This window comes from Plectropomus leopardus, chromosome 22, assembly GCF_026936395.1.
Source record: "Plectropomus leopardus strain MGB_pleo_1.0 chromosome 22, ASM2693639v1, whole genome shotgun sequence".
NCBI lineage: Eukaryota > Metazoa > Chordata > Actinopteri > Perciformes > Serranidae > Plectropomus > Plectropomus leopardus.
The window spans coordinates 10,154,229-10,175,446 of NC_142197.1; the positions used below are offsets into that span (position 1 = coordinate 10,154,229).

The 21,218-nt window shown below is 39.5% G+C and overlaps 1 protein-coding gene across 1 annotated transcript in view; it reads right to left on the reverse strand.

Annotated features, from left to right (window-relative positions):
- The window catches only part of LOC121961115 (calcium voltage-gated channel auxiliary subunit alpha2delta 1a), a 113,550-nt gene that overhangs the window by 87,597 nt on the left and 4,735 nt on the right, over positions 1 to 21,218 (reverse strand). The window contains exon 2 of the mRNA XM_042510981.2: positions 2,339 to 2,420. Coding sequence (XP_042366915.1) covers positions 2,339 to 2,420 — 82 coding nt within the window. The remainder of the gene's footprint in view (positions 1 to 2,338; positions 2,421 to 21,218) is intronic.

A 21,218-nucleotide genomic window follows, 5' to 3' on the forward strand; every position in this document is an offset into this window, starting at 1 on the left:
GGACAGAATTAGTCGCAGTGTTATTGTATACCAGAGGATGGCACTTGTCCTGTCCGCAAACCACAAACCCAGACTTTGATGCAGGGATTCGTTCGCTGCCCGTTTGAATGTGATAGTTTTTTCTACATATTACCATGTATCTCCTTACTCTAATCCTAACACCCTTGCTGTTGTTGCCTAAACACAACCATGTGCCTTCTTCTTCCCACCATGTGCATTTGTTGACATCACGTTAGCAGTATCTGTGAGCATAAACAAGAGACGTAAAAGAATACCTTACTCGTTATATGTCCACTGACAAAGCTGCAACATTTGACGAGTTGGGATGAGAACATATTTTGCCGGTGCCCGCTCTGCAAATCTTCATCCCCAGAATTATGATTTTAGCCATTAGTTGGCTTTATAGAGCCAAACATTTTACATAATGTTTTGAGATCAAACAAGAAGCTTGAAATTATGAGTGGCAGTTATATGTTTCACCAGCATTTAAACTGATCTTTTGTCAGGTTTTCTCAGTCTTAGGATATTTTCCATTTGCAGACTTAGTGTATCTGAGGTTGAGAATGTTACTGTGCATCAGTGGTCATCTCCTATTTTTCATCAGACCTCACTGGCCAAAGCAAAGTTGTTTAAAAAAAACAAAGCTACATGTCCACTGATTAAATTGCAATGTCAGGTTATGTAACAAGACAATTTACTGCGCAATGGAATATGCTCCAGCAAAAGATATAAGAAACACAAATGCCAAACAGCCAATTATTTAGCAGCCTAGAGGGAATTCGTTGTCCGACATTCAAACCACAGAACTCTGGCGCGTGTGTGTATTTGTCTTCATCCTCCAGGCCTCACATGGATTTTTTTACTTTAGTACAAGAGCAATATTAAAGAGTAATACTCCTAACTTTTAGATTTGTATTAACTTAACAAAGAATCCAGTATGGTAGACTGAAACTGCCCATATTATACCTTGGATTTGCGGTGTCTTATTTGATGAAAGGTAACTGCTTACATAAAATTGTGCCCACCATTAACAATATTAGAAGGTGTCCCAGTTGTAACTTACAGGATGAACTGCACAGGCAATCTGGATAATTTCTCCACATGTATTATTAACTTGCAAGCTTCATAACACTCCCTTTTAAATTCTGCATGCTGTGTACAGTACATTCTGTTTAAACAAGGGCGTCCCCAAAAGCAGTGGCTTCTGTCACAGCAACAGTTTCAGTAACACAAAATATTGCCAGATATGTTAAATTCTCATTTCTGATGCTGATGCTGACAAGTCATGGCACCACATCAAATAAAAACATATTTTGTAATGATTTCAGTGATGCTTTGAAGCCGGCTGATTATATTCTGGAAGGGAGCGGGGAGCAAAAGTGCCAGATGCATTATGTCAATCAATGTGGATCTAAAAAGCTTCTTCTCCCTTTTGTCAGATGTGGTGTTTGTGTGTGTGTGTGTGTGTGTGTGTGTGTGTGTGTGTGTGTGTGTGTGTGTGTGTGTGTGCGCAAGGACTATGGCCGTCACTGTATAGTCGTGACGCTGATCTTATCTGAGCGTGTACATTGGGCTGGCAGAATGAAATGATGCAGCGTTATGTCTAATGAGAAGATGCTATATATAGACCAGTGATGTGTCGTGACAGCTGAGGTCGTGCAAGGAGGGTTAGTGAGAGAAAGAAAAGTAATGACTTTAAGTGCAAATAAAAATTCTTGTCAATATTCAATTTCTGTAATGGGTTTATTTTAAGAAAATTAATTAAGCTAAGAAATCACTATATCCATGGTGGGGTTATTCGTTCCGTTTTTTTTATTTTTTTAACTTCTTTACTTATTTACAATGGAAGAAAAAAAAAGTAAATTTATGAGAATAAAGTCATATTACTACCAGATGAAAACCTGAAAAATTACAAGTAAAAAATTCATAATATTAGGATTTTAAAAATTCAACATTTACGAGGGAAAGAAAGAGAGAAAAAAGTTGCAATATTATGAGATTAAACTCATAATTTTATGAGAAATAAAGAAGCAGATTAAGACCAGAGAGTTGAGTAAGATCCCCTGTCCATAATTTCCACTTTTTATCTAAAATGTCAAACATTTTATCTCATAATTTTGACGATATATCCATCACTTCTGATCATTTATTCATACTTTGTCACTTTTTAAACCATATTACGTGACTCTTTGGTCTTAATCTGTGACATGAATTTAATCTCATGGTGATATGACTTCTTTCTTGTAAATTTACGAGTTTAATCTCATAATCTCTCATAATATAACAACTTTTTGCTCATGAATTCATGAGAGAAACAAAACCAGAGCGTCATGCTTACCTGTATTAGGTTCTCCATACCACTTGCTGTGTCTGTTAATGTGATTAACTCTTTTTGCATTTGGTCCACCCATTCCTTTATCCTAAAAACACACAAAAAACAACATCAATGAGATAATCAATCTTCATTTAATGGAAAGCTTCCCACTGGCCTGCACACTCTAATCAAATTTGTTACATTTCTCCATTCTCATTCACTTTAAATAAAGCCTGCGTGATGGCCTGAGCTTTACTGCTTACGATCACAATATGCTAAAAAAGCTGTTTAAATTCAGGGCAAGAAGGCATGAAATAATAATGTTTAGCCAAGTGAATACTTTGCTCTACTCCACATGAGCTGTGCATTAAAGCGAGAGCTATTCATGGTTGTCAGCATGAGTGTGTCCCATCCTCAGGGGTGAGATGCTGGTTAATGTATGCTATTGATGAGACAGAGGACAGAAATGGAGAGTGCTAGAGACTGAAAAAGCATGAGAGACACAAATGCTCATTTATTAGAGATTAGACTTTCTTTTAACCGTGCTTCACATGTGCTTCACACGAATATATGTTGTCTAATGCTCCACGTGTCACATGCAAATAAAAGTAAGTGAAGAAAACAACTTGTTAAATGCCACACGCAAGCTTTCCATCAGCTAACAGCAGGAAGACTGTGAAAATGGTTAAGCCCCTGTTTAAGTGCAATCAGCATGTTTACATATCACAGTGTTGAAAGAGCAGTACTGCATTGTGTGTCTGCATTGAGTGTGCGCTCGACTGAGATTCCTTTCCGCAAATGAACCCTTTGAGACCTGGATCTGCATCAGTTTTCTTGGACAGTTTACAGACACCTTTTACAAGTATTTAAACCTAAAATGTGAACAAGGTGGTTTGATTTATTTCAAAAACAAGGGAAAACATGCGGTCTGCAACTGCTAAGGGTGACAAGACAATTACCTAAAAATCAGCTACAAAAAAATAGAGCTAAAGAGAGAATCATCAGGAAAAAAATGAAGAAAACTGAATTTATAATTTCATGATTGTATATTTAAAATGCTTACCATCACATCAGTACAACCAATGGTATTCTATGACCCCTATGTGAGTGTCTGCATGTGTCCAGTAACATATCTAAACAGTAATTAGAAGTATGTCTAAACTGTACAAATCAAGTTTATGCCCTGTTACTTATCCATGGGCACTGTAAGGACACCAGTTCCCTATATGGAATCCCTGACATTCAGATCAGTTCAGGTTATGTTTGTGAGTGGGCAAGAGTGTAAATGATGCTTATGTGAAACCATATCCAACCAGTCACTGTCAAAACACCAATGAATCTCTTTACTTGGCAGGAGGGAGGTGACCCAACATGCACTGTACAGTCACTGAATTTAGGTTGCAATAAACTTATTTCAGAGAGGTGTCCTCATCGTGCATTATTTTTGCTTGACAATTTAGAAAATACACTTAAATGTATGTATTTGATTGCTCAGAGTTACATGAAGGGATTGATATCTGTACATGAAGCTAAAGCCAAGAGCCGGTTGCCTCAGCTTATCAAGAACAGTGGAAATGGTGGAGACAGCTAGCCTGGCTCTGTCACACGCTGACACATCTGCCGACCAGCACTTCTAAAGCTCACTAATTAACACGATAACTTCTGTTTGTCTGGGAATTTTTTTGGGAATCTTTAAGGTTTTGGCCAAAAACATGTTTGTGATGTCACAGTAACCTTGATCTTTGACTTTCAACCACCACATATAAATCAGTTCATTCTCCTGTCCAAGTAGGCATTTGTACCAAATTTGAGGAAACTCCTTCAATGCCAGCTTCAGATTTGCATTCAAGAATGACACAAGGTCATGGGGGGCTTGACCTTTGACTACCAGTCAGTTCCTTGTTCAGTTCAAGTAAACGTTTGTGCCAAATTTGAAATTTTCCTTCAAAAGTGATCTTGTGATATCACATTCACGACTATGAGACAAATACAGGGTCGCATTGACCTTTGACCACCAAAATCTTACCAGTTAATCATAGAGTCCAAGTGGATGTTTGTGCCACATTTAAAGAAATTACCCCAAAGTGCTCTTGAGATGAAGCAATCATGAGAATGGGATGGAAAGACAGATATACCGACAACCACAGCTATTGCTGGTGCAGAGGCATAAAAATGTCACATTGTGGTTTAATAGAGGGTGAACGCACCAAAATGTGTCCTTTTTACTTGCTCTTTCCAATTTCACGATAACAGATAACAGCCCCTCTCACTCTCAGAAAGAAAGTGAATAAGCATATTTCCCAAAATGTCAATTTGTTCCTTTAAACGAAGCTGAAAAATTATTAAAATCTAAAGTATTTTTTCAGTTCAAGAACTTTTATAAGGCGCAAAAGACGAACTGTTTCTGCAAAATCAGTGTCCACAGGTAATAAAATGCCTATTGCAACTACAATAAGCCTACTTTTGTCAACCTTTTGCTGCTCAGCTGCAAATAACAGTTGAAGACAATATACTGTAGAGGTATAAACCCTCCCCCGGCTCCTTTACAGCAGCCACTAAAAAATACATGACATAATCCATAAAGAAAATGACCCTTTCTCCCCCACAGTGTGAATTAACCTCTTCACCTTCCAGACTGTTGAGAGGCCTTTGACACATGAACCCTGTTTGTGTTATCTTATTTAAAAAATACAGTGTAACATGAGCAGGGTTAGCTCACGCTGCAGACATGTAGCATAGCTGCCACGTAGTATATTTAGCCTTCTGAGAGACAGCTGCTTGTGGCTGAGGGCAGATATAGGATGTGCGTCCTGTCAGCACATAGCTCTTTTAACTCCCCCATCACAATCATTTCCACATGTATCCATAAACACAAGTATATGGAAAAATAAAACAATATAATTTCCTACAAATGACTTTAAAGTGGATTTTCATTGATAATAGCTATGTCTGCTGATTACTGTACACATGACCAGCTCCAGGGTTGAGATAAGGTCCACTGGCCATAGTGAACAGGTGTGTTTTAGGGCTGTTATGCATGTGACTTTTTCAAATAAGCCCACTTGGCCTAAAGCAAGGAGGGTGGGCCATTACAACAGGTGTCTAATGTGAAAACAGTGAGCGTGTGTAGGTGTAAAGTTATGCTTCATCAAAGGAGAGATGTTCAATGCCAAATTCCATTAATTATTCATTAATTTAATGTCATATTTATGAAATTCTTTGAGCATGCTGCAGCATATTCTCATCACACTGTAATTGTGAGGCATTTATTGTTGCAGAACACACATGGATGGATTACTGAACGGGCCTACCAGGCTCGAGCCAAGGAGGCTAAAGTGTCAGGTCCCTCCCTGGCAAAATTAACATGTACAGACTTGGAAGAGACTGAAAATGTCCACAAAAAGACCACAAAGAGATGCAAACCCACTACAAAGAGATGCAAAATGACTAATAAGAGACACAAAACAACCAAAGGAGACACAAAAACAGCTAAAATATGCAACAACAAAAAAATCTATATAGGGCAAAATTTCCCAAAAGCGACACAAAACAACCACAGAGAGACACAAAACAACCACAAGGAGAGCAAAAATGACAATAAAGCGACATGAAACAAAAAAGGCACAAAATAATTACCTCTAAGACACACAAAACAACCACAGGGAGACACATAATTTCTTAGATACACAAAATTACCTCAAAGATACACAACATAACTACAATGAGTCAAAACAATGACTAAGAGACACACTGACCGAGAGGAGACTTAAAATGTCCACAAAGAGACACAAAAAGACCTGAAAGAGATGCAAAGGAACTGCAAAGACACACAAAAGAATCTCCAGGTCACACAAAATGACTAGAAAGCAACAAAAATAACCAAAACTGACACAATATTTCTTCAAAGATACACAAAATTACATAAATAAGCCACAAAATGACGATGAATGAATATAAATGAAGATACACATCACCTTTTACCTAAAGGAGACACAATACAACAACAAAGAGGTGCAAAACAACCACAAAAAGACATAAAGACCAAAAAACACAAAATGACTTCAAAAGATACACAAAATGACCTCAAAGAGACACTACAGAAAGACATGATTCAACCAAATGGAGACATAAATTAAAAGAGAGACAAAACCACCACAAAGTCTGTGTATCTATGTAGGAGAAGTGGTGGGGGCCCCTGCATACTTTTGCCCAGGGGCCCATTGTCTCATAATCTGCCCATGACAACACACATCTCAAGTTGCTCATCCTTTGAATAATATTGATCCAATACTGATTTTTTTCTGGTCCAGATATCAGTGATGATGCCATGTCCCCCCACATACCACATATAACATCATAAGTCGCTATTCTTGAGACATGTGACTACAAATACAGAAATGAACCTCCCAACTAGGCCCAACATTGCAATTTTACAATTTTACCCTAAACCCCCCACCCCCATATTTGGGCTTTACAGGACTAAGCTGGACTTCTAGATATGGGCAGCTCGAGTCATGAGCTATCTGACATTTATCCTGTGTTTATTAGCTTCTTTTCACAACTCTTATAAGCAGAGGACAGTTACAAAAACTCCTGATCCGGGGAAAGTACCTTTACTAAACCAGTTACGATCTAAACTGATTGGTTCCATTACTTGTTTGCAGCAGCTTGGAGGTTTTAACATGAGGTCAGCTTGTAATATAATAAAAATCAGTGCTAATGGCTTATACTACTTAGTTTGTGCTACAATTTTGAAATCTCACTGATCTTGGATTAATAAACTCTTCTGGGTAAAAACAGAAAGGCAAAGCAGTGCTCTGATTAGCGACTTCCACAAACAACCACCTTCCCCTTCCTCCAGTTAGAGCAAACATTCCCTGCAGGATGTGCAGCTTTCACATAAGTGAAGACAGAGTTTACTGTATGTCTTTTTTATACATAGAGGCAGACTAAGGAAATGTCTTTTAATGAAGAAAAGTGGAAAAAAATACAATGAGAGAATGGAAACTTAGAGCAGGACATGGAAAAATGAGATAGCACCATTATTCCCTCCCATGCTCAGCTCTTATTCGGTCCCCCCTCTCATGCTCTCCCTCCTGAGGGGAAATTGGTTAGGGGGAAAGGAAGGAAGCCTCCAAAATGGCTGGTGAGCCATGTAGAGCCACTTGGTGATCCAGCGGTCACAGACTGCAGGGCTGGAGCCATGTGAAACTCAGCCAAGTGTAAGACCTGCTGGCATCGCAAGCCTCTTTTCTCTCACACTTGTCTCATTGAGTCATTACAATCACCCACTTATGGAGCAGACTGTTTTTCTAACAGGCAATTGTTAAAGACCCTCGCTTTTGTTCTTTTTGCCAGTTGTGGTCACTAAGTTGTTCACTACATATTAAGAATGCAGTGCAGACCAGCCGACTACGAGCCTAATACAACATCTGGTGTTGAGTGATTTGGTCACTACTTTCTAATACGTAAAACAACTGTGAAAAGGTGCAAAAGTCCAGTGCACATTAGATTAATTCAGCAATTTTAACCAATAAAACATTGCAATCAGCAAGACCACAATGTGTTGCTCTGGACAGACAATGGAGTTATGAGTAAGGTTGAGCACCAAAAGCCTGTGCAGATTTATACAACCGGCACCTACTGGACCGCATCAGAACAAAGACTTCGGTGCCTCTTCTTAGTGGCAGATGTATGAGTGGAGAGACAAAGATGCACTGCAAGCAAGACAGATAGAGGGAGCGTGTGTCTGTGCGCTGGTGACAGTGAGGCTTCAGCAGCCGGATCAGAGTATGAAGTCAATTGTAGCAGATCCCAAATCAAAATGTATTTTGTTGTTAGTAGCCCTGTACCTCTTATTTTCTGTTAAATGATTGTAGCTGGGTTCCTTTTTTCCTTTTTTTTTTAATTTATAAGGTAATCTGCTAATAATGCTTTGTATTTATCCATATTTATATATTCAAGTATACTTTAAACTATTAAGTAGAGTGTAACAATTTTAAGTTTGTATTAGCCTTTGCAATGAAAATTAATGCTGCTCTTCAGCGGCTTTAACAGTTTTTAACAGTTTTTTTTTTTTTTAAAGTATCGGTTCAGGCAATGTTTAGGCACTTGTAAGTTTAAAAGCGATTACTAAGCGGGGAAGGTTTAAAGGTCCTGACACACCAACGTCAGGGCTTTCGTGAGTGTCTGCCCCCCTAGTTTCTGTGGTATGTGGCGTTTTTGTTGGCATTTGTCATCTTTTTTTGGGCAATTCAGCATTTTGAGTCAGCGTTAAAAACAGCAGAGCCTGTCAGTGAGAGAAATCACTCTAACTGGCAGTTCATCTCAGTACACGAGAAGAGAAACGGAAGTGAGGAAAGCAAACAAATGCCTTAAGTCAAAAGGATGTAAAACCATAGTCGTTAAATAAGATTACTTTTTAGCCATTGAGCTCTTTGTGTTATCGTTTACTAGTGCACAGTAAATATGCTTTGGATTCTCATTATTCGGCTGTGTTGTTTATTTGCTAACTGGCTAAATAGCATCTTGAATCCATCCTGTTGATCTTCTGCTTTTCCCTTTCCCAGCTCATACTTGTGAGAATTGAGATGAGGAGCACTAAAACCTGCCCACCTCAGCGAGTTGCTTACGATAGTGAAATGTGACTGAAGGTGCATGCAGCACAGATCATCGTGGGTTCATTGACTTCGGAGAGTTGTAGACGCACTTGGTTGGAGTTTAGATGAACAGATCGTCTGATACGAGGGCTCCAAACGCTGAAAAGATGACATTAAAATTTCATCAAGTTCTTTCCATGTCCTCAATTGCAGGCACAAATGTGCCAGTGAGTTAAATGGTGTGAAATTAGATGATGTGCTGCTGAGCGGAGTCAATATTACTACAGATAGTGCCACACCACATCTCTGCAGACCAATTTAGGAAAACAAGACAAAACACAGTCTACATGGTAGAGAGTATGTGAGACTTTTAGTGCTCAGTTAGCTCATTCCTCAACAAGACTGGTGAGCATTTGTCTTTATTTGTGCGACCCACCCATGAGTGGCTGATAGGTAGCCAAATGTAGCCCCTCTCTCTTTCCCTCCATTCCTTTAATGACAGGAAGGGAAGCTGCCTCTGTTAGGACAGCTGTCACGTGTGAGTATGTCAACGTCTGTATGTAACCAGAGCGGTGGGTCTTTCAGAGGGCAGTGGGGGGGGTTTCTCCAGGGTCAAAGGTCACCAGGGCAGGTGCAGCTCTTAATGTAATGAAGTGGGCGTGACCCTTTGTGCATGTGTGTTATACAACCCACCATTCACAGTGATGGACCAGTGCCTGTCAAAACACTGGATAGCAATTTAGACTATGAACAAGTAGCAGAGACTCAAACATTAAAGTTTAAACCTGCACTGATCAATATTTTTACATCAATGGGCCAAAGGACAGCATCAGCATCTTTTAGCAAATAGTTCTGGTTTTACAGTTGTTAACTTTATTGTTGTGGTTTAAGCCGAGTCTACGCATACACAAGTATATTTGAAAATATAGCTTTTTCTATGTGTTTTTCGCTTTTCATTCATACTTCGTTTTTGGGGTGTCTTTAGCAACTTTTTTCAGGCTTCTGTTTTCTGTTGTCTTTGTCTTCTTCATCCTTATCTTCTTCTGCTTCTTCTTTGTCATCTCATTCTTTGTGTTCCTCCTCGTCATCTTCTTGGTCTTCATCCTCATGTTTTTCATCATCTTCTTCTTTGGAATCCACCCTCTAAAGTGCAGGCTTTTTAAAAGAGTGTTTAGGAAACAATGACGTAATGTCCTCAACGTTTTCAATTTCAGGCCATCACTATCATCACATTGTAATGACAAGTAGCACTAGGGTAGTGTAAATGATACACAAACAAATCATTGTCTCAATCAAAAATTAATGAGTTGAATTACACAGAAAACGATGTGTATCAAACAAGTCTGAGCATAAAGTACTACCCGTATAAAAGATTTATTCAGCATTATTTGCCCCCTTAGAAAGGTTAAAGAAAAACTTCCAAGGAACACCCTGAGTCACCATTAGAAGATAAACAAATGCCAGTTAGAAGCTGACTGTCCAATCCAAGGGGTGAACACAGGGAAGTGGAGACGGTCCCAGAATAGAGAGCATGACTCAGCATTAAAGCTTTTGCTGCCTTACCTCTGACTACATTTACCCCTCCACTTGAGCTGTGTGTGACTGTTACTACACTTTAAAACCACAGCCTCTAGCCTTGAGCTGTTGTGCAGCTGTTTAGTACACTTTTAGCGGAGTTCATACACTTACACAACGATAAAGCTCAGAAAGTGAATATGCCTCAACACTTAGAAACTATAAATATCACAGTCTCTTGGGTCCCGTTTATCAGAAAACCATTTAAATAAAGGGGTAATTGAAGATTATAAAAGAAAGAGCAGCTACAGCTCACATTTTGGATTGCATTATTCAAAGGATAATTCTGTTTAAAGACAATGCAGGTCTTGTCTTCATTATTGTGCCTATCATGAGCATTTCATCGGAAAAAGGCAGACAGTATGAGGGACAGTCCAGCACGGGTATGATTTTCAACACACCCTAACCCTAATCCTAACCCACACCAGCACTGCAACGTGCAATACCGCACCTGCCCCACTGCCAGCACATATGACCACTTAGCTCCACAACCCTATAAAAGATCCACAACCTGACAGGACACCACGAATCCTCTAGTACCCATGCATTGTTAAAATAATTCAGTTAGGCAGCATGTTAAATGATCATTCATTTTGGGCCACTTCATATGTATGTAAATGAAAGATTATACATTTTAAAACAAAATTTAGACAATACAATTTGTGTGAAGACCCAGGCCTAAATTGGTGGAAAAGCGGTATAGGAAACACAAGCAGTCGAACAATCAGGCAGATTTAAAAAATACCAACTATTTCAGAAAAGAGACAAAAACACAGCGATTACAAGATTGTACTTTTAGTCTCAACCTTTTTAAGCAACCTGGTTCAGGAGTCCTTAAAGAACTTGGAAAAATCAGAAATGCAAACATCTGATATCATGACAACTGAAAAAAAAGCTCCAAAAAGGCTACTCTATGGAGCTTGTGGTGAGAGACTTTTACCTAAACTGTCTGTCCAGAGCATTTATTACAGTTTACAGACTGACTTCCTAAACTTTGGATTTTTTCACAACCTGTCTGATCTTCTGGCTGCTTGTTTCTCACCCACATAAATGTCATCATGTTTGTACCATTAATAACTGAGGTGAGTTTAATGTCATCACTGATAGAAATGACAGCTCAAACTATGAAAACAAGACCAAAGTTGTGATAAAGTGCTGACCTCAAACTGTCCTTGACTAATACTTCATTTCTACTTTTACCTACATTCAAGGTTTAGATAAAAAGGCTCACAGTTGGGATGTTACAAAGAATTTGAAACTACTTCACAATACGGATCCCAGATGGAGTTCATGGAGAAAAGATTGGGAAGATTTTACCTTAAAGCTTTTTCTGCGGAGTCCTGTCTTTACTTTCAAACTTACTTCTGTGTTCTTTCTAGAAAGAAAGTGGCAAGGGAACTTTAAATAAATACCCTACAGACTGTATGCTTTGGGCTGTCAAAGTATCGGAACAGTTTGTCATGAAACACTTCTTCACGTCTCGCTGGTTAGCGGGCGGTAGCTGCTTCAAGTCCTCTCATCACGATGGAAACTCATGGTATTAATAGTCTAATGTCGTGCTGCATGCATGCCATACCCTTGATCAACTGGGGAAGCGAAAGGATAACACCTGGGGAGAAGCACACATTTCTTTCACTGCAACAACCTTATATTGTCATTCAGCAGCGGCGGTGTTCACGTGAGCTCATGTTATTCTATAGCTTCATAGCAAACATGTTTATTTTCAGTATCCTTCCGTTTTTACTAAGGTATAAACTTGACACCGTGTAAACACCCCAAGCCGAGTGAAGGTCCAGAAAATTGATCCTGCAACGTTGGACGCTACATCATTCTAACAGAAACACCACAAAGTCAGCCTCACGTCTGCTCCGAGGCCCGGCACGCCTGTGCGCTGCGAGAATCAAGGGCTCAATATCCAATCTCGGAGTTTCCACTCCAGCGCCCTCTCATCTTGTAAACATCCTCATGTTTTTATACTCAGAACCCATTCTGCAAATCCACATTTGATCTCTTAATACGACCGAAACCGTCACGAAGGAAGCAGCATCCGACAGCAAACACTCTTTACTTTAGTTTTTCCCCTCCTCCCTGCTCATCATGTTGTGAAGTCATGGTTTCCAGCACTGTGAGACAGCTTGAAACCTTAAATCCTCCTCTGATAGTAGTAATTTGGGCTTCTAATCTGTTCTTAGAGAGAGACAAGGCTGACACCATTACAGGAAGCAGGGGGGATGCAAAAAAAAGAAAGAAAGAAAGATGGAAGTGTGGATGTAATTGAGCCACTGGGGGGACAGCTCTGACTATGAAGCAAGGCATCTAATAAGCAGCCAGCCTGACAGAGCTTTGTGGAAGACAAACAGTCACTTTCTACTTTCTACCCCTGTTTTCTTTCTGCCTTTCCCTCCTTTCTTTATCTTATCCTTCTGGTGTAAATTCACCACCTATTGTTTAGTTTGTCCTCCTTCTCCTTGCTGGGGACTGCCCATTGTTCCGACAGCCCAAAATTCCAAGACCTGTTAGTCCCAAAAATGTCCCATTGGATTGAAAGCCTATTTCTCCAACGGCCCGTTATCCACAAATGCCCATCACCCTGAAGTGCCATTTCTCTGAAAATACACACTCCCTGTAGTTAGATAACCCAATCACCAGGAAAAAAGGTTTGCATTGTACAATTCTGCAAAACACTAATACCTTACATTTGTACATATTTGGATGTGGATACGTTGAAACTTTCTTAACAATGCTGTGGTAAATGTGTGGTTAGATTTTGTTGTGGTTGCAAGAATGGATCAGTGAAAAACATCCAAGATTGGTGGCTAAATTCCACTACAAAATGCTGCGAAGTGTCGAGAAAAACACTGAGAATTGGTGACTGAAACACTGCTGGGAAACGCAGCAAAGGATCTGTAAAACACCTTTAATTGGTGGCTCAAATACTTGGCGATCACCTCCGGACTGGTTGCTTAAACACTGCTAGGAAATGACGGGAAGAGTTGGCAAAAACAGCCGAGGTCAGTGACTCAACCATGATCAAAAATAAGAACATTTATATTCTTAACATTGTAAAGGGTCACCATTAACTCCTGGAATCGATGGCTCAAAAATTGTCAAGAAACCATATGGAAGGTTGGAAAACTTTCCCAGGATATGGTGGTTTAAATGCCGCTGGGTAGCTGAAGGTAACTGCAAGGAGTTTGTATATTTGGAGAAGCTGGATTCTGGAGCAATGGGACAACACCTCATTGCTTGATTGCTTCTTTGCATGTCAATTCTTTGCTTTTTATTCTCTCATTCCTTCCAGTTCTCTGTCTCCACTATCTTTCTGCTGTTGTGTATAATGTTATAAATCTACAAGCTAAAAGCTCACATTCTAATCTCATAAACTTGTCATAATTAATTGCTTTATTTGCTACCTAATACATATTTTCTCTCTCGGTGAACTCATAATGCTATAAATGTCTTTGCTTTGTCCTCCTCCTCTCTTCCTTCTCTCCCATGTATCATTGCAGAGCACGAAGGAGACAAGCAATGATATCTTCTCCTTTATTGAGGTCAATAACACCATAATTGCAGGCTTTGTAAATGTCTCTCGGCCTCATTAGCTTCTATGGCAAGACGTTATTGATATTTCTGCCTCACTTCTACCATTTTCCTCTTAGCAAGTCAGTCAGAGCCTTTTACTGTGGCCCCCTGCCTAGATCTGAAGAGCAGGGTTTAAGTGAAGCCTTGACAACAGTAGTTTTTTATCGAGCACTTGTGTAAGGGTGTATAACAGCTGTGGAAGAGCTGACAAGACATTGTATGAGATCATTACCAAATGATGGGGTGGTGCTGGTGGGCAATCATGCACTGACAGAGCAGGTGTGGATTACAGAAAGCTGACTGCAATGGGATTAATTTATCAGGTGAAATTCCAGTAAAAAAAATAAACAGCTTTTTATTGACTTGTTTCAAAGCTGAACCACACACATTTGCTATATTTAACACAAGAAGCCAGACTAAAATGGCTTTTATCAATTTCAGTGGCTGTTACTGAATTGAAGTCTCAGTTAACCACCACACTTAGTAACGCAAATTTTGGAGTTAATTAGCTTTATTGTGGGTGCTAGTTATGCATGGGCTGTGGGTTGACCAGCGGGTTGGGCGCTTCTTGTTAGAAAATATTCCGGGTTTCAGGCTGGGTGGGTCACAAAGCAGTGTCCTGATTAAGCTGTTGTAATTTACAGAAACACTATACAATAATCCATCTTACATTTTGGATCCACCTCTCTCCATTTCTGTCTTTCATACAACAAGCACCTTTCTCATCAGCGCTGCTGCGCTCAGGCTTTCGTATTTGGCTTTTCACCAGCAAAATCTGTTAAGGTTTAAACATATTTATATCTCTGCGGTCGTAACTTGTTTTAATATGTTTCCCTTGGCAAATGTTTATGCCCGACACCATGTCACTACAGTACGTATCCTCCTGTCCACAGCGAATCCATTAAATATTCACTTCTGTCATGCAAACAAACCACATTGTACCTGTCGGCCATGTGCTCATGTAAACAAACCTCAGAGGTTATCAGCTGTGCGCTTGAGATCACTGAATTAACCTAAGTGCTTACTGCCTTTCTGTCCTTTGTACTTAAAGCAGAAAACACATTTATTGTGACATTTACTGGAAATGGCACACAGTATAGCAACAGCAAGGAGTTTATTACCAGAAACTTTAGGCTCCGGTTTGCTGGTTTGTGCTTCATTTCAGATAGTGGATTAAATATGTGTACAGGTCTGGTGAGGCGGGTTGGCTCTCATAGCGAGCCGGGCTGGGTCAGGTTTTAAAAAACTCTGACCCACGCATCACTAGTGGATGCCCTAGTAGCCCATCAGGTAGACACACCTGCCCCTTTCACTAACAGAGCAGAAAATGCCTAAACTAGAATCACCACCTCTTGGTTGTAGACCTCCGCTATGGTAATGGACAACAAAAGAAATATCTACAATTATTAATTTACATACGTAATTGTAATAATAATTATAATACATTTTCCCTGAGCTTTTTCTTTTGTCCCCTAGATATTTTCCCTATAGCTTTTTAAAAATAGTTTTTAAAGTAGCACAAGAAAAGTGATGTTGCTCCAGTTTTAAAAGGGTTAGCAATAGTTTCCACTCCACGAAATGTCTACTAACAAACTCAAACCAGGCCATTTGGTTATCTACAGTCTGTCCACAGGCAACATGAGACTGCCACAAAGAGCCGGGGGTCTGACTCTTTCCCTACCCTTGCCCATGTTTGACCTCACACTCTGGACCACGGCTAGCTGGGACTCACTCGCTGCCCCCCTAGCACCAAGTCTGCCTTGTCCACACCCTCCATGTCAAAAGGCATATACGTCCTGACAGAACTAACAGCTCCCATTGTATCACCTCTCCCAGCAGGTGTCTGGACACATTAAATCAGAGGCAGAGGAATTGTTGTGACACCTGCAAGTGTTTGTCATTGCTGCAGAGCAATCGCACCTGCTGGTGAGATTCCAGCACAATATACTAATGAACAACAACAGCGACTAATTGGTTTACACTGTCTGCATGCATGCATGAATATGGGTCAAAAAAGCTTGTTAAGATGCATGGCACTCCACATAGAATAAAAGATTTGATTTGCACAACATGACTAAAATTATTACAGAAAATGTAATCTTTTTATTAAAGCTTATTTTTTTCTCCTCTTGCTCATGCTTGCCCCTCCAGCCGTCTTTCTCTCTGCTACATGTCATTTTGTACTCCGCTCAAATGACTAAACCTCCACATCCCTGTCACCTTCACAGTTTCTGAGCAAACTCTTGACCCATCCATCCATACATCAACCCTACCCTCTTGCCTCACTACACGCACACACAGTTCACGGATGATGGGTATAAATAGAGAGATTAGAGAGCCCCCCCTGGCCAAAATGTCCAATTAACGTCAATCTAGACGCCTACGCAAGCAGACTACTGTTAGTGCTGTACTGAGTACTAGTTTCCCTGATGGCACCCTGTCCAGTGTAGTGTAGTAGTGTAGTGTAGTCTGGCGATAACAGCTCTTATGCGCCAATATGACTCCATTAAGGGGCTCAAGAGAAACCATCACAGGCCATCATGGGTCCACTTTTCTCTGCGTCTCCCTCACAAAATATTACACATCAAATGGGCCTGTAGAGTCTCACTGGAGATATTTCAAACACTTACCGCCTCTACTGTGATTAACACAAGTTAATATTAAGCCCTTTACCACATTTCTAGTTATAATTTTTATTTTAGAATTAGCTAATGGACACTCTTGAACTATTACTACTGGGTATTTGCCACACACTGAGCTTTGTGTGCAGAATAATCATTTTTTTCCCTGGAAATATTAATTAATATATTACTTTAAAGAAAATGGATTAAAAAGAAAGCTTTTGAAACATTGTGGGAAATATACTTATTCCCCTTTTTGCTGAGAAGTGAATGAAAAGATTGATACCAGTCTCATTTCATACGCTAAACATAAAGCTAGAGACAGAAGATGGTTAGCTTAGCATAAAACACCAGAAACAGGAGTAAAAAGCTAGCCTGGCTCTGTTTACACTTCAACCATAGGCTGTGTGTAAAAACAAGCCTCTAGCTGTTAGTAAACTCTACAAAAGAACAACATGTCACTTTTACACAACATTTACACATCTCAATCTGCTGTTTTTGAGAAAGCTAATTATATTTTACCTGAAGACAGAGCCAGTCTAGCTGTTTCCTTCTTGATTTAATGGTAAGCTAAGCTAAGCTAACTGTCTGTAGGCTGACAACATAATTAGCATGGATATTGATAGTTGACGTATAAAGCTTGAGTGGTAAGCTACAGAAAAAATGCACATTTTTTCAATAGGACAAATGTTTGTCGTGGTTGTCAGGTGGGCTATGCCTTGCTTTTAGCTTAAAGGGACAGTTTACCCGAAAATGAAAAATAATTATTTTTCCTCTTACCTGTAGTTGTCAGTCTAGAGTGTTTTGGTGTGAATTGAATGTTTGAGGTATCGGTCATGGAGATGTCTGCCTCCTCTTCAACATAATGGAACTAGTTTGACCGAACTACACTTGCCGACTGTATCACTGCACAGACGAAAGCGGGTGTCTCCTCATGAACAAGAAGCTTGTGATCGTGACAGCACGAGATGTAAACATTAATGGCGCCCTGCTCGGCTGAGCTGTAGTGTGAGCTAGCTCTGGGGTGCTAGGTGAGCTAATAGCAGATACATGCTTCCTTCTGCACAGTGATATGGTTGGTGGGTGCAGTTCAGTAGAAAAAAAAATAGTTCCTACATGAAACTGCTCACAACAAGGTCTGAGGATTTTTTGGTGCTTTAAGGACAACAAGCTGATCTAGTTCCATTTTATTTTAGAGACAGCAGACAACTCTATGGCAGATATCTCCAACACTCACAACTCACAAAAAAAAATCTAGATTAATCAACAGGACTACAGGTAGTAGGAAAAATAAGTATTTATGATTTGGGGGTGAACTGTCTCTTTAACAATGCATTGCTAATATATTCAACAAGATATGGAAAAGTCTTTATGAGCCACAAAAATGGCATTATTTTTTTGAAATATGTGATGAAGAACTTAAAAGACAGAAAGAACTAACTCAAAAACTTGCCATGAGAACTGCAAGATGAGCCACAGGGTTCGATGCTGAAATTTCAGTCAAACACACCTTTCTCTGCTCCTCTCCTACGTGCTATTCTATATCTTGTTCTGTTTCACCTCTCTGTGTTTGTTGAACACTGTTTACTGATTATTGATTAGTTTGGTAGGCCTGTTCTTGATGTCCCTTGAGACATATAAAAGGCTTTAAATAAATAAACAATGAAGTATGGAAGCAGTGACACCTGATGTACAACGCAGCTTAAAAACTACACTCCCCATGCTTTACATTACGTTATACAGATGTGCTTCCTGTACGGGACCGGGCTCCTGACCAAACAGCTGTTAGCTATTCCAAAGGTTGCCTGGGCAACGCTGCAATGGAAAATTCTTGGGAATTTCCATGTGGCAGAGGATTGTGTGGAAGTCATACAGCGCTAGGGTCGCTTCGTTACTCCTAAATTTTCACATACAGTGCAGAGGGGGGGCACGACTATATGTGTCAAGAACGAAAAGGTTAAACCAGACACTAAAGCAACACTCAGAGGCCATACATAAACAAAGGGTTCACAAAATATCAGCGTGGGAGCAGGGGGACGATTTATGGGAAGTCAATGCCACTCTAAACCCCTCTGTCCTGTATCTTTACCACGACTGAGTCGGGACACGCAATGCCCCTTTCCCAAAGACAGAGGCTTGTCTAAATATAGCTAGGGTTCACGTGTATCCAAAGGGGAGTGAGTGGGAGACAAAGAAAGAGATAAAGAGTGAAAATGAGCAGGGACAAAATTTTGGAAAAGAAACTGCGAGAGAAGCTAAAAGGAAGAAAACAAACTGAGAGTAGAGAGCAAACCCATGGGCATTGTCCATGGGCACAGATCTCGCACCCTTGTATGTAGGTTTGTAACAGATATAGCCCGCCAGCTGCTTGGCTCCAGGCAAGAGCATGCCTCCTGAAATATACCTGCTAGCACTGACTCTCCTGTGGCTGAGAGGTGCAAATCAGAGCCAAGGAAACCCTAGACAAGCCCGAGCTGATCATTTCCATCTGCTCATTACATTTGAATTATGCTCCTCAAACCTCTCCGTATTATCAGTGTCATAATCCCAAGTTAGATTTGACACCGGAATCAAAATCGGAGGTAAATCTTATTTATCAACTGTTTTCTTTTTCTTCATCATTGAGTATATTAGTTGAGATATTTTAAATCTCTCTCCTGAAGCAAGACACAAGATCAAGGCTCTCTGATTCAATCGAAGCAGAATGCCTGCAGCTTTCTCCATTGACACAAATAAAACAGAGTTTGTAAAATTATTAAAAAAGACCGATTTGTTGAATGCTGTGACTGTAGCCGGCGTGATTTTCCAGGGATATAGGCACATTTTCTGGTTCAAATCCTCTGGCGCCACAATGACGCATTAACAAGTTCTCTTTGCTGCAGGGCAACTTTTAAATCACAACTGCACTATTTGTCTGATAGTAGCATTGCAGATTAAATTATGATGATATTTATCTACATATTTCTATATTTTTTTTTATTGGAATATATCCAATTTTATAAGCAAACTGTTCAGTAGCAGTGCATCCAAGCATCTGGGATCCACAGGAAGTTTGGCCATGAAATAAGATGCATATGGCTGGCTGGCCTCAAGTGGGAACTGAGCCATATTCATTACAGGCCTCTGTCAGTGTCGGGCTGCTGGGATGTAACAAGTGTCAAGACTGAAATGAAGACATAATGCATGAAAGTAAACAACCATCAAAGAAATGACACCTAATTCATGAAATCAGGATGGTATCTCTATCTTAAAAGCAGTTTTTCTCACTTGTTTTGAAAAACGTATAGACACGTCACTATTTCTTTGATACCATGTGGTTAAAATGTCACAATTTTCATTAATCAAACATCAAAAGTACCATAGTTATTTTAAAAAAAATGCAGATCTATGATCAAATTTTCAACCCAAAACTCCAAAACCAACTGTTCTTCAATCTATGGCTGTCCAAGGTATGCCCTCCAGCAATGAAGCAACGGAGGACTTGAGTAACATTTTCTGTACCAAATACGAGAAAATTTCCTATTTTGTGTGCCTATAACTTTTTTAGCTGTGATATCAAGAGTAAGTATAATTTTTTAATGCAAGTTTTATATCAAGGATTGAATATATCTGGTATCTGGTAACCCTACCTGGCATAATGACTGGAAATGGCATTGTCAACAGGAAATAACATCCACTAACCAGCACCTATAAATCTCGCTAATTAACACAGAACATCTAGTTTGTTGAATCTGTACAAAAGCTGGTTGCAAAAAAAGCCCAAAGTGTAAAAATGACAATTTGTGGCTTTATGGGGTTCTATGCCAGGCATAAAGTCTTGTCGTTACTGTGAAGCTGTCAGGCAACCAGTGGGGACTCCAACAAGTCATCGCAGAAATCCATTTTTACACACTGGTTTTTTACAGGAAATAAGAATCCTGAATGTCAAACTATTCATTTAAAGTGTTGGTTTAGTAAAATGAGAGATATCTTTCTGTACACCATATATATTTTGGAAAATACTTGAAAACATGTATGTACATGTAACATGATTTAACAGTTTTAACCATTTTTGTTTTCAGGATTTTTAAGGCAAGTGGAATTTAAGCAAATCTGTTTTACAAAAACCAATACTGAAGGTAATTCAGTATTGTATCCAGTATTCATATCCAATTATTTGGGACTTTTTCAATGCAATGTCAGAAAAAAAATATAAATAAAAATTCCACCTCTGATTTCTACACATTTCTTTAAGTCTTTTCAAAAGAATGATTTAAGACATTTTACTGCCAATTAGGCTTTATTTTTAGATTAATTAATTCAATACCTTTTAAAACTTTTTAAGGACCTGCAGGAAACTTGTACTAAGTCTGTCACTGTGTGGCGGCTCATTCTTATGGCTCAGGTGTGTGTGCTTTGTGCTTCTTCATTAGCTGCTAACGAGTCTGTCGCTTCACAGTGGCTCATTCTTTGTTTCAGCTCTTTCAGTGGACTCGCCTCCAGCATCTCAAAGGAAAGAAACCTAATGTATACACTTGGGAATATTTT